The sequence below is a fragment of the Aythya ferina genome (genome assembly GCF_964211825.1).
Source record: "Aythya ferina genome assembly, chromosome: 4".
In the NCBI taxonomy this organism is placed as follows: Eukaryota; Metazoa; Chordata; class Aves; order Anseriformes; family Anatidae; genus Aythya; species Aythya ferina.
Window position 1 is genome coordinate 44,330,426 of NC_140300.1, and position 12,167 is coordinate 44,342,592.

Sequence of the window (12,167 nt, forward strand, 5' to 3'; positions counted from 1 at the left end):
CGGAACCATACCACACAGACATCACACAAAACAAAGGACTTTCCTGAAGACAAAACCATGCTCGAGTAATTAATATTCCATTAATATAATGGCCATACATAATTTCATTCCTGTGTTTTTTTGATATCACCATTCATTCAACCAGAGATAATTAACTCCCACGCTGAGCTAACAACTCCTCACAGCCAAGCTATTAACTTTTTTAAAATGAAGCTGTCTTGGCCTTCAGAACTGTTGATCAAGCTTGAGGTTTGGCCATTTAATATGGGAAGCTACATCAACTCACTGCGATTGAGAGACCCTTTACTCTGCTTTGATCCCACTGTTACAGTGATCAATAGCTGTTTCAGGGATCTATATGTGCTTTCAAGCAGTTTTTTCAGCACGAGCAGGGTGGTCACAAGCAACCAAACCCATTTAGAGGTATCCTTGATATACAAAACTCCTAGACACAGCTGAGAAACAATTCTCTAGAGATGTAGTTAGAATTCCAGGAAATGCTGAAACTGACTCTTAGAAGTTGTGAAATTGAGAAACAATTTAAATAAGCATTTAAAGCTACTCATCTCCCTCTACAAATACACCCACCTTGAACAGGAAATTGAAGCATCAAGAAATCGTCTAACACAGTGCTACTGAAGTCGAAAGCACTGCCAACAGAGGCACACCGTAAGCGTATCCCATACCCATCAATATGACGTTCTTTGCTGTGTCTTTGCAGAAGAGGTGTTAGAAACATCCTTTTACAGGTCACTTAAAGCACCGTGGCTGTGCACTTTTGACACAAGAACTTGAATCTCTTCCTGCTGACAGGATGCAGAGTAGCTTTCATTTCCTGCACAGGTGAGACTTTACTACACCAGCAAAATTCCCAGAGCACGATAAACATTTCACTTTCAAAGATATCCTCAGAAAGGACACAAGTTCTTACTGCCAGGTCTCAGATGAGTCACGGAGTAATTATCTCCCTCAGAGGCAACACCACCGCCAATCAGCTCATCCACAGGAACTGCTGCTCACTGGTGTCCACAGCTCCCCAGCCCAGTACAGAACCCAGTAAATGCTCGGGACTCACTTCTGTGACCCAGGATGAAAGCAGCTGATGCCAGGCCACAAAAGAGCGGCAGAAAGCACAGAAAGGACAAAGCAGTGTCTTGTTGCAAGGTTAAACTGCAGATTATCAAGTATGGCACAATGTTGGCACCCTACTCTGGATGAACAAGTGGGCAAGAAAACAAGCCAGTAATTTCCTCATGGGCTTTCACTGTTTGCATAAAGATGGGAAGCTGCTGGGACAATTTCTGTGCCTGAGCAAGCGCTGTCTGAGAAGCACTTTCACAGCACTTGACTGTTGAGATTGCTACCTCCTTGCAGTTGAGCTTAAAGCAAGGAAATCTGAAGTGCTGAGAACAGCACAGCTTCCGAAGATGACATTCTGAAGTAGAGTACAAAGCATACAATGCAAATCAAAATACCATTCCCAGCACCTCAGTACTCTCATTCTGTAACATCAGCAATATATTAAACATAAATAGCTTCCATCTCACGTTAGCTACCTTGAAACGTGTTCTTGAAACACAGTCACAGTTGCTCAGTTTCAAACTCCGCATCAGATACCCAGAAGTCAGGTATTATAACACTTAAGTTATACACTGGAACCAAATCATAGACTTGAACTAAGACACTACTTGAAGAACAAAAAAAAAAAAAAAAAAAGCTTTCAAGTTTTTTTCAACCAAGTTCACAACCACAACTACAGACGAATCACACGCTTACTTTCAACAAAAACATTAGCAGGAGACAGATGCTGACTGCACTGATAGTTTCCACTTGTTTATTTAACAGTCATGCACCATTACCAATATTAGTCACTTGATTCCTATTCTCCCCGCCCCCAATTGCATTGTTTTAAGGCTTATCAACAATTCTATGTCATTGACTTGTGTTCTTTTTGAGATTACATCTATGATTCTGCACAAGGAACTTTGTGTGTGTGTGTGTGTGTGTTTGTGGGTGGGGTTTTTTTGGTTTTGACTGTGTGTTTGTTTTTTAAACCACTGCTTGCTTCTTAGGGTCCTCCTAAATCTATAATCCTATAAAACACAGTTGTTCTTACGAACACAGCTTTAATCTTAACAAGTGCATTCTGCTTAACTTAAAGACTTCTCTAATAACAGATGACTGAAGTTTAGAAGTTACAGCAACGGAGCTCACCTTCTACCAAACAGCTCACCTCCAACCCCATACCAATCATATCTGGGAAAGCAACCAGCGCAATTCCCACCCAAACCTGCACACTGCCTGACAAATAAACCAATTAGTGAGAGGTTTATCAAGCAAACATTCATTATCCTGGACCCTATAATTACATATTTCTCAATTAGCTGCGAAATACTATTGGTTCTCTTGCTGCTCCTCTGTAAGTGAAAGGGCTCTCAAGCTGCAGCAATCATCTTACCTGCTGCTTACTGCTGCTTCCCTACCTTTCCAGCATTCCCAGAAGAGAGAATAATTAAGTTAAAGGTCATTCTGTGCATTGTTACAGTTACTGTTCTACAGGCCTAAGTCCAGTATAAAACCAGAAAGTCAGAAGGTCTAAGTGAGGCAAATAGAACAGACTTGATTTAATCCATTTCTCTTGATTTCCATCCATCCCACAGAGAACAAGTGCTGATTGCACAGAGGAGAAATGGGGGGACAAAACACATTCCCATGGAGCAGATGAGTCCTAAGTCACGACTCTGGTTTTGATTTTCAATTGCAAAGGAAAGCTAACCCAGTAGCTCTTGAAGTGTTGTTTTCTGCAGTTGCATCAACAGAAAAGATTTTTGCCTAAGCAACTCACTTCCAGCTTAACAGTCATGCCAAAAATAATCAGAGTGATCTGAATTTTCTGTATAACGCACATGAAATTTTCCAGCTAAATGTATGTAACAAGAACACCGCCAGAACCACTCATATGCAGGCTGTTACAAAGAGACTTGCAGTTTAAGCATGCAGAGCACTTTACAGAAGGCAACAGAGCACATCCTATTCCCACTAGCTATTCTCATTTAAGTATCATCTCAAGGCAGCTATTAATGAGAAAATCATGCCTGGGACGTAGCTGTTCCCAGCCCTCCAGTCAGCGCTAGAGGAATACAGTGCAACAGAAGGCATTACATTTTCTACAAATTAGTTTCTATTTAGAAACTATCGATGCCTACTTGTAAAGCCTTGGAATCTAAAGCACTGTAGAAATGCAAGCTCTTCATAAGTTACATTGACCTTCCAGCATCAGCACAAGGACTGCTGCATCTACGGAAAAGGTACAATTGCAACTGCTCATGCAGCATTGTTATTAATTTGATTACAGCAGTTGTGCAAGGATGGATCTCGATTGCTATCTCCTCTAAATATGGAGCACTGAATACTGGAAACTGCAGTCTCCACTGACCACACATGGTATTAAAAAAGCAGGTGGCAATAGTATCCTGTTTTAGGCAAATTAGAGCCATCAGATTCCTGGCAGATGGCCAGAGCTCCCAGATGGACATAGTCTGAAGGTTCCCCCAAAAGGGAAAAAAAAATAAATAAATAAAAGAGAAAATAAAAGAGAAAATAAAAGAAAAAAGATGACCAAACTAGTTTTTGAACATGCTTTAGCATGACACCAAGTCTAACAGAAAAATCCAGAATTGTATAAAGCAGAAGCGTAACCTAAATTAATACGTTACTAATTAGGTCAAGCTAATACCAAAAACCCATCATGAAAATGTTATGAAGAGGCCAGCAAAGGCCTCTAGGGGCTGGAGAAGAGGTTTGAATGGCAGAAAGTTAGCTAAGTGTAATTAGTGATTATGAACAAGAACTTTCTTCCAGATTGACCCACTTAAAATAAATAGAAGTTCTTTAAAAAGATATGCATAAATTTAACACACGCAAGACTGAATTTGACAGAAAAGACATTTTAGCATTTTATACACAGAAGCGCTGAAGGTGGCAAAAAGCTATTTCACATCTAATGACTAAACCGTAGAGCTTATTTAATCTGTGCAATGAATTAAAGCTACTTCAAGGCTCACAGAGAACTTCATGACTCTGTGAAGACAGAAGTTACAAGTACTTGAAGTTACTAAGTTGTCTAGTAAAAAAAAAAAAAAAAAAGTCAGCACACCATGTCAAGCAGGACACCGTTCAGAATGACCGCAGTTTCCCCAATAGGTGGTAAAACAGATATAGACCGTGACTGAAACCACAGAGAATGCTGATGAAAGATAAAAACAAGCAATCTGAATGCAAAAACACACATGCTGATTTTCAGAAAACTGGATTCTCAGGAAGCTTTGGCATCTGAACACACATTTGACTAACCCAAAGCCACTCAGTACCTAACACCTCACCAAACCAGTGCAGCCTTAAAGAAGAATTGAACTACTTCCTCATCCCTGATTTTCTTCAGCCCACAACATTAGTCCAGAACAGCCACCTCATAAAACTACTCCTTACCCACGCTCCTTTTGAACCTGCACGTTTGGTTTGTTCCTCCAATCTCTTTCAACGAACATGAATAATTACCTCTTTTTATCTCTCTCTGCATTGTCCAACCTTTGTACCAACCTTGACATGCCATCCACCTATTTCCCTGATGCTTTTGACTAATTTCATTCTATTCCCTAATCCGCAAATGCTGTTCCTGAGCCAGTCCATATGGCCCCTACTTTGCCGTGCTATCTGCACTACTAGGTCACACAAGGGTCCACCCACCCTAGCTTCTCTGACAGAGGTGATACAAAACACTATTTAGGGAGAGCAAAGTAACCACAACAAATAACCAGCTTTCTCTTCTTTGTTAAAAGATATCAGCTAGAGAAAACTGCCACTGAACTGACGCATCCCCCCTGAAGACAAATTTGAAAGTATGCTATGAACTCATTTTTAACAGGCTTACTTGTGAAACAGACCAATAATTAAAAACTGTCCTCATCAAATATTGCATTATTAAGGTGTGATATATGTAAACAACTGGTTCTGCTTTGCCTTTTTAGCTTTATCTTAGGTTTGTACAGAGCCTATTGATAGCACAGGATGCTATGTGCTTATGCACAAGCCCATGCAAGTAGTGCACAGGCTTTCACAGAAGTGAAATTTCAGGTTGGTCACGAGAAGCGATAAGAATTAGCCAGTTGGAGGAAAAAAAAGAAAAACATTTTCCTACCTGGACTTTTGTGCTCAATATTTTGACCTCCTACAGGGTGTTTTAAACTGCAATCACAGAGTTGATACCACAGCCAAAGTACAAATCAGCTCTTCTTCAGAGTTCAGACGTAGTTTTTTTTTTTTTTTTTCTAAACTCCATAGTTTCAGCATGGAGCTATAGCATATCCAGACTGCCATTACCATCTCACTCACTACATTCCATGCATTTCTTGACTGACCACAAAAGTTCCCTAAATTCCTACCCTCATCATGCAGGGTGATTTTTCTACCAACTACAAAGTGATTTCCAAGTTGCATCAACACCTAACACACACACACAAAAGAATTGACATCACATCAGTACTAAGTATACACATAACTACTCAGAATGTATTTTAATAAAATGGAAGTCTGTAATCCTTACTCTAAGTGAAGGACAAGTGACTCCCATTGCTTAACAATCTTGAGCTAGGTAAAGCCTGGTGAAAGACATCCCTTGGCCTTATTTACTCAGGTAAAGTAACCAAAATTATCCTTTTGTTACTGGATCCCCAAATTAGGTGTGTTCAAAAGCATGAAGATGACCTGGAATTAAGTAATCTAAATTCATTCACCAAACTGGGCACTAGCCTCCCATTGTGAAAGGGAAGTAAGTTTGCACTTGATGAACTTTGTAAACAGCACTTTGAGACAGATTTGGAAACTAATTACAGATCTTTGGTGGAATTCCACAGATGTATCAAAAAAACAAAATCACGTAGAACTACACGTGACTAGTGAGACAGCTAACTGTCCATTTTATTATTATTATTTTTTTAACCTACAAGCTTGACCTAGCTAAATCCACTGACTTACCTTATCATCTATACTGTAAATGGACAGAAGTGACTGAACTAGGATAACTGTAGCCAGAGGTGCACTCCCTGGGAAGCCAAGGAACACTGCATGTATTAAGAAATGCACAATATTTAGTGCTGCTCTAGGAACTCTGGTTACTCTTGCTTGTCATCAATGTGGCTAAGTTTAGAGAGCAAATAAACCCTAACACTTATTAAAATACATGCCAAGGTAGGCAAAACAACAGGCTGTTATGGAAACATTCGTGACACATTTTTGACTACTGTAATACATTTAGTTCTATCAGCATTAGCTTTGGGGATTTTCTACAAGAGAAATACATGCAAAAAGACTCTTGCTGACCAAAGATTAATAAAGGAAATTTTTAGTTCATAAAATCCGTTATGTTAAGTGTTTCAGAAGCATTTGTATCAGATTAGAAACCTGCTGTGTCAGCATGTGATACCATTAGCTTTCAGGTAAACAGACACTATAGTGCAGAAAACAGCAATGGAGAAATGACAAAGAACAGCAGAATGCACATCAGCAGAAGGCAAATAAGAGCTAGCCCCCACATCCATCTCATTTGTTCTCTAAAGCGAGCCAACTGGGCTGCAGAAGAAAATACCTTTAAAAAGAAAAATTGAAAGTAACCAGCAAGAATTTAAAAAACCTTCAAGGTAAATTTTGTTTGTGGTTTTAGTGACGTCTGGCAGAATGAGAGAGGTGACAAAATGAAGTTTATGAAGTAATTTTAGTCTTTGCTCCACAGATTCAGTTAGTTTGAAATCACCTTTGGAGGAGGAAAAAAAAACTCATTTGTACATTCTCACTGGGAGAAACTTGGTGACAACCTCGTAACACGTGAATGTAATCAGAAGCAGCAGCACGTGCTCCTCACTGAGAAGAGGGACAAAGCAGTAAAAGCAACAACCTTTGCAACACAGACAGAGGAGGAAGAAAAACAAAAAACAACCAAATCTGTATTATAGGTAACAAAACAATTAAAAGCACTAGGGCTTATTTAAGAAAAATGCTTAGTCCAAGGTATGGCATTTCCTTAAAGAGCAGAAAGCCTGGAATAGCTGATGTCCCTAGACACTAGTCAGCTTGAGACCTGAGCAAATTCTTGCATGAACTCCCCAAACTGAATTGCACCAACACCCCAGAGAAAGACAACAGCCATACAGTCATCTGCTTGAAGCAAAGCAGAATTTTGCCAGAATATCTGTTTCCTCCTGCAAGCTCAGTACAGTTAACCCCTGTGCTCACAGCATTCCTTACGAACAGAACACTTGTCAGTCAGTCTTTTACCTACTGAAAGACAAGCATATGCGGTGACCTAAGTTTTATATATAACTAGAAACTTGCAATAACTTGGAAACAACATAACAGCAACACATGACACAAGACAAGCCTGCTGAGAATGGAGCCGACCAGAAGCTCCATCCAGAATTTTGACCTGGGAAAGATTCTGAAGGGCCTCCTATATTTCGAGCACAGGTTGTATAGCCTGGAGAACAGACTTAGAAAATAGTTTTTGGAACTTGAAAACCTCAGATCCTAAAAGCCTTCACTGATACCGGCACCACAGAACATTAAGTAAATAATTATTATCATAAAGTTTTACCAATTGCTGAATTATTTCTACTATTCTTTCTGAAAATTTCTTCAATAGAAGGAGGGGTCAACTTCTCTTTCTGTTTTACTATAAAAAACACAGAGTTATTTTAAGTTTGTAATAGATCTCTGTGTAAATAATTCTTTTTTCATTCTATCATCTTCTCCTTACAGGAGCCCTTTTATTTTTAAAAGCTAAGGAGGAACAAAATAAAAAAAATAAGAATCATGGTCAATTAAAAACATAATGCAAAAGGAACAAGCAATATATGCCCATAGTTTAGCCTAGTGTCTATCAGATAGATAGATAAATGCTTGAACAAGAATGCATTCCCAAACTATGTCATAGAAAAATAAGCTTCCTTAAGCTCAGCATTTTTCCTCCTCAGTTTGAAGAAATGCTGAAATACACAAAGCCATATCTAAGGTGAACTGGAAAACTAGGTTCTCAGAGAACACTGACCAAAACAGAGCTAGTAAGTTTCAAGAGTTACATGTCCAAAGACAATAAAATGACGCTACTATTTTTTTGATGCATGGCAGACATAAGCTCACGAAGCACTCTGTTATACTGCTGGACAGAGAAAGCGTTATAGTTGGCTCTCAGCTCCAAGATCCAACACTGCTGGACTGAACAAGTTATTTGCTCAAGTAATTGGGACAACAGGAGCTTACATTTCTTTAACAGGCAGCAAGTCAATCATTGTGCACTTCTAATTCTTGACCTTTTGGGTCTTCTACATATAAAACATGACAATTCTGTAAATCCTTCAGATGACGAACATCAAAGCAGCAGCACCTTGAGTTTGTCTGGATTCTCCATCAAACATGAAAGAATTCACCGTAGCCTGCATGTGCTCAGCAAACTTGAAGAACAGAACCAAGAGCAGCATGTTTGTTCAAGTAGTTAAAAAAAATAGGTCAGCTAACCTTATTGTGAAAAAGAAACTCTTCGTAGCAAAACCACCCTGTAAGGTAAGAAGCAAGGATGCAGTCACACCTTTCTACTGAGATTTGCCCAGCCCTTCCTTCAGTCTGGTCTGAAGACATCTCGCTTTAGCGATCAAAAAATCCCCCAAATACTGTATATCACCTCCTTTCAAAGTACAAGAAGAAAGCTAGCTGCTAACACCGCTGAGCTAGTGCAGTTATGAGTCACTGAACTGAATAAAACTCAATAGCAGGGGATATTTTGGGCTTAACCCCATTACCAATGGCAGAACACAGCATGATTTTCGTACCCCCCTGAACCTGCATACACAAGAGTAAATTCACTTGAAAAGCCACAGGGAAACAGGTTTTCATTAAAGCCATCACCAAGAGTCACTGCTTCACAGAAGAAATGGCTCGCTTGTGCATATGCACACCAAAAAGTACACCTCTGCCAACCAACGCCCCACACGCCTCGGTTTCTGATCAGTGTGATTTTGGAGGTATTAACTGACAAAACAAAGAAGTCGCAGCTAACAACTGAACAGAGGCACAACCCAATGCCAGACAGATAAGTACTGCTTTGCAGGGAGGCGCTGATGTTTCAGATTTTCATCTTCTATGCTACACTCATAACCAAGAAAGCCAAAAAAATCAGATTAAAAGTTTTTTCTTAAATAAATAAATAAAGAACTCCAGAAAATAAATTATTTCCTGTAACAAAATCTGTTACAAAAAATTGTTGGCTGGTTTGATTTTTTGGCATTCCAGTTACAATGAAACCACAAAATACCGAGATATCCTCTCCCTCCAAATAAGTCACCAGCAGTTAATCTGTTTACCCGAGACTCAGAAAAATCAAGGGACCTACTTTTTCTGATACTACCCCAAAAAAATTGTATTGCATTGTTATATAATGCAGGTAAAGCACCCTTACTGCCAAATTATTAGTTGCTTTATGATAGGTATCAAATGAGTGGTTTTGCTCTAACAATAAAAAGTGGTGCAGAGGCTTGAACTTTAGCCTCCCAAATCACAGGCAGGTGTGCTGGAATGGCTGGAGAATCTTCTCAGACAGAGGTCAGGCATGTTGTACCACTTGGACATCAAGTGAAAAAGACTTCATCTCAAGAACCTCCAGGGCCGGAAACTCTCCCTAGCTTCTAAACGGGATAAGAAGATCCAGAAGAATGAAGCCTACATGTCAAATTCTCCAGTCCTCTTAAATCTAAAATCAAGGATTCTCTAAATTTTAGTTTCTCTCTTGTCCAAAACAGATTAGAAAAAGAATCCCAAAATGAACAAGCTTTTAAATTTACCATCTTGCTGAACCTCTTCCCACTGCTGCAAAAAGTACACTTCCAGTATACCCTCTCAAAAGAGCATGCTAGAAAAAGTAAAATTGAACACGCTCATGAAATAGTTCTCCCCGCCCCTACATGTGCCCTAAATCATAAACTATTTGCCAGAATTTCCTTTTGAACCTCTCGTTCACGTATCTGAGCACTGGGTTTTGTTAAAAACAATTGTCAAGTGCACTCTAAGCAACTTCAATCACCTGCTCCTATGCAAGGCATCCACATGTCTACCCTCCTTCATATTTGTTAGTACTACAATTGCACTGTGTTTCGACTTTCAGCCAAACAAATTACAGGATTATACTTTGTTACTGTGTAAATATTTTTTTAAAAACATACTTATCATAAACCAAGAAGATAACGTTAAAAAACAGAGAATGTCGTACATGTAAGTATTAAATGACCACTAAAACCTACATGTAAGTTACAGAACACTACTAAAAAAAGTATTCTTTAAAAAAGTAACAGAAAATCCAACTGCATTTAAAAAACAACGTGCCTTTTGTATCAACTTTCCTTCTACCACACTTCGCACTATTACATGGTCTCACTTCCTGGTTCGTCAGAAGCCATGCTATTTTAAAGTCAAAGGTGCTCACTAAAAACGAGGAGGAGGAACAATGATCATTTTTAAGAGATTTTTTGAGACTTCTGATAACAGCAAAGTGCCTTTGTAAACATAAAGACGATTTCTCCTAGTGTTTGGTGTCCTTCAGTAAGCAATCTTTAACAAGTAGCCGAATAGTTTTAAATGCAGCCCAAGGACTTTAACAGCATATATTACGTTTGTAGCTTAGACATAAGTAGGTAGTACCCTCAATTTTTAGTGAGATCTGAAGTATGAAAGACATTTCTACTGTATTAAAAAATAGTATCAAACTATTTAAGTCATTAAAAAAGAGGGCACTGAAATCAAGCCCTACTCTTCCCAATAAACAAAGTCAGTAAAGCATGTAAACGAATTTCTTCCTGCCCCACTTCCCTGTGGGCAGAACATCCAAGTTCAAAGCAAACAGAAAGCAAAAAGGGGCATCAACGTTTTCATGGGAAAAGTTGTTTTGGCTGAACACAACAACATGTGTTCTGATGACAGCTTGAGTTACTACATCAACATTTAACTTGCTTGTTGAGTATACCTGTTGAATGTTTAAACATCACAATACACTTACCAGCTCTAGCTAGAGCAACAATTTCTCTGAGGCAAATTAAGCCCGATGTTAAAGTTACTTCAAGTTTAAATGGGGATATAGAGGCTCGTATGCTGTTTCTTCAGTTTTTGTAATTCTTAAGTGAGAAGAACCCAGCTGAAATGTAGTAAGGTGAAAGCATAAGCACGCAGATGTATATTTAAAGACAGAAAAATCACGTCAAAAGAGCAAGGGATTCTTCTGCATGTGTATTTCTGCCACGGTTGAAACAGCAGGCGACTCACCAGATTAAACGTCGTTTCGAGTATGTCCCTGTTGGACACCTCGCCGACTTCCACCAGCCCCGTCAGCACGGCGAATTTCATCCGGATGCCTCGGATGGGGACTCCTGGGTTGAGCGGCTGCAGCACACTTCCCCCTTCAGCGCCGTTTCCTTCTCTCCCCGCTCCTCCTCCTCCACCATCACCTGTTGGCCGCACAACTTGCTTCTCTCCGCTCGCCATGGCTCCTGAGGCGGCTCCAGACGCCGGCGGGGGCTCGGCGAGGAAGGCAGCAGGGACGGGGACCCCTGCGGGGGCTGCGGGGCAGGTGGCGCCTCACAGGAGGCTGCCCCTCACAGGAGGCGCCTGCGGGCGGCCGGCCCTGCGGGACGAGCCGAGTTATTCCCCACCACTCACTCTCTCCCCGCGCCGTGACAGCCGCCGAGGAGGGCTCTCCCCCTGCCTTTTGATTTGATTTTATTTTATATTTTATTTAACATTTTATTTAACATTTTATTTCCCTACGCGCACACCCCCCCCCCCTCCACACCCGCCCTCTCCCCTCAGCCGCCGCCCGGGGCAGGTGCAGCCGCCCCCCGCCCGCACTCACCCAGCTGGGGCTGCCCCGGCGCCCTGCTCCGGCTCCGCAGAGAAGCGCCTGAGCCTCCCCCGGGCGGCACCAGCAGCGGCGGCTGAGCTCGGACTGCCAGCGGCCAGCCCCCGCCGCCAGCTCCTCGCCGCTCGCCGCCTCACCTCAGCCGCTCCCGCTCAGCGCCGCGGCTTCCTGCCGCCCCGCGCCGCCATGACAGCGCGCGGCCCCCGCAGCGCTGCCGGCC

At 41.0% G+C, this 12,167-nt stretch overlaps 1 protein-coding gene across 3 annotated transcripts in view; it reads right to left on the reverse strand.

Moving 5' to 3' along the window:
* Nucleotides 1–12,122, reverse strand: part of LRBA (LPS responsive beige-like anchor protein) — a 390,502-nt gene extending 378,380 nt beyond the window's left edge. For 2 of the 3 annotated variants that reach the window (XM_084516786.1, XM_084516785.1), the window contains exons 1-2: nucleotides 11,942–12,122; nucleotides 11,356–11,713 (exon numbers count right to left, since the gene is read on the reverse strand). In XM_084516786.1, the coding sequence (XP_084372912.1) occupies nucleotides 11,356–11,574 (219 nt within the window). In that variant the 5' untranslated portion in view covers nucleotides 11,575–11,713; nucleotides 11,942–12,122. The remainder of the gene's footprint in view (nucleotides 1–11,355; nucleotides 11,714–11,941) is intronic. The other variant, XM_084516787.1, reaches the window with a different exon arrangement.
* Between the last annotated feature and the right edge of the window lie 45 nt (nucleotides 12,123–12,167).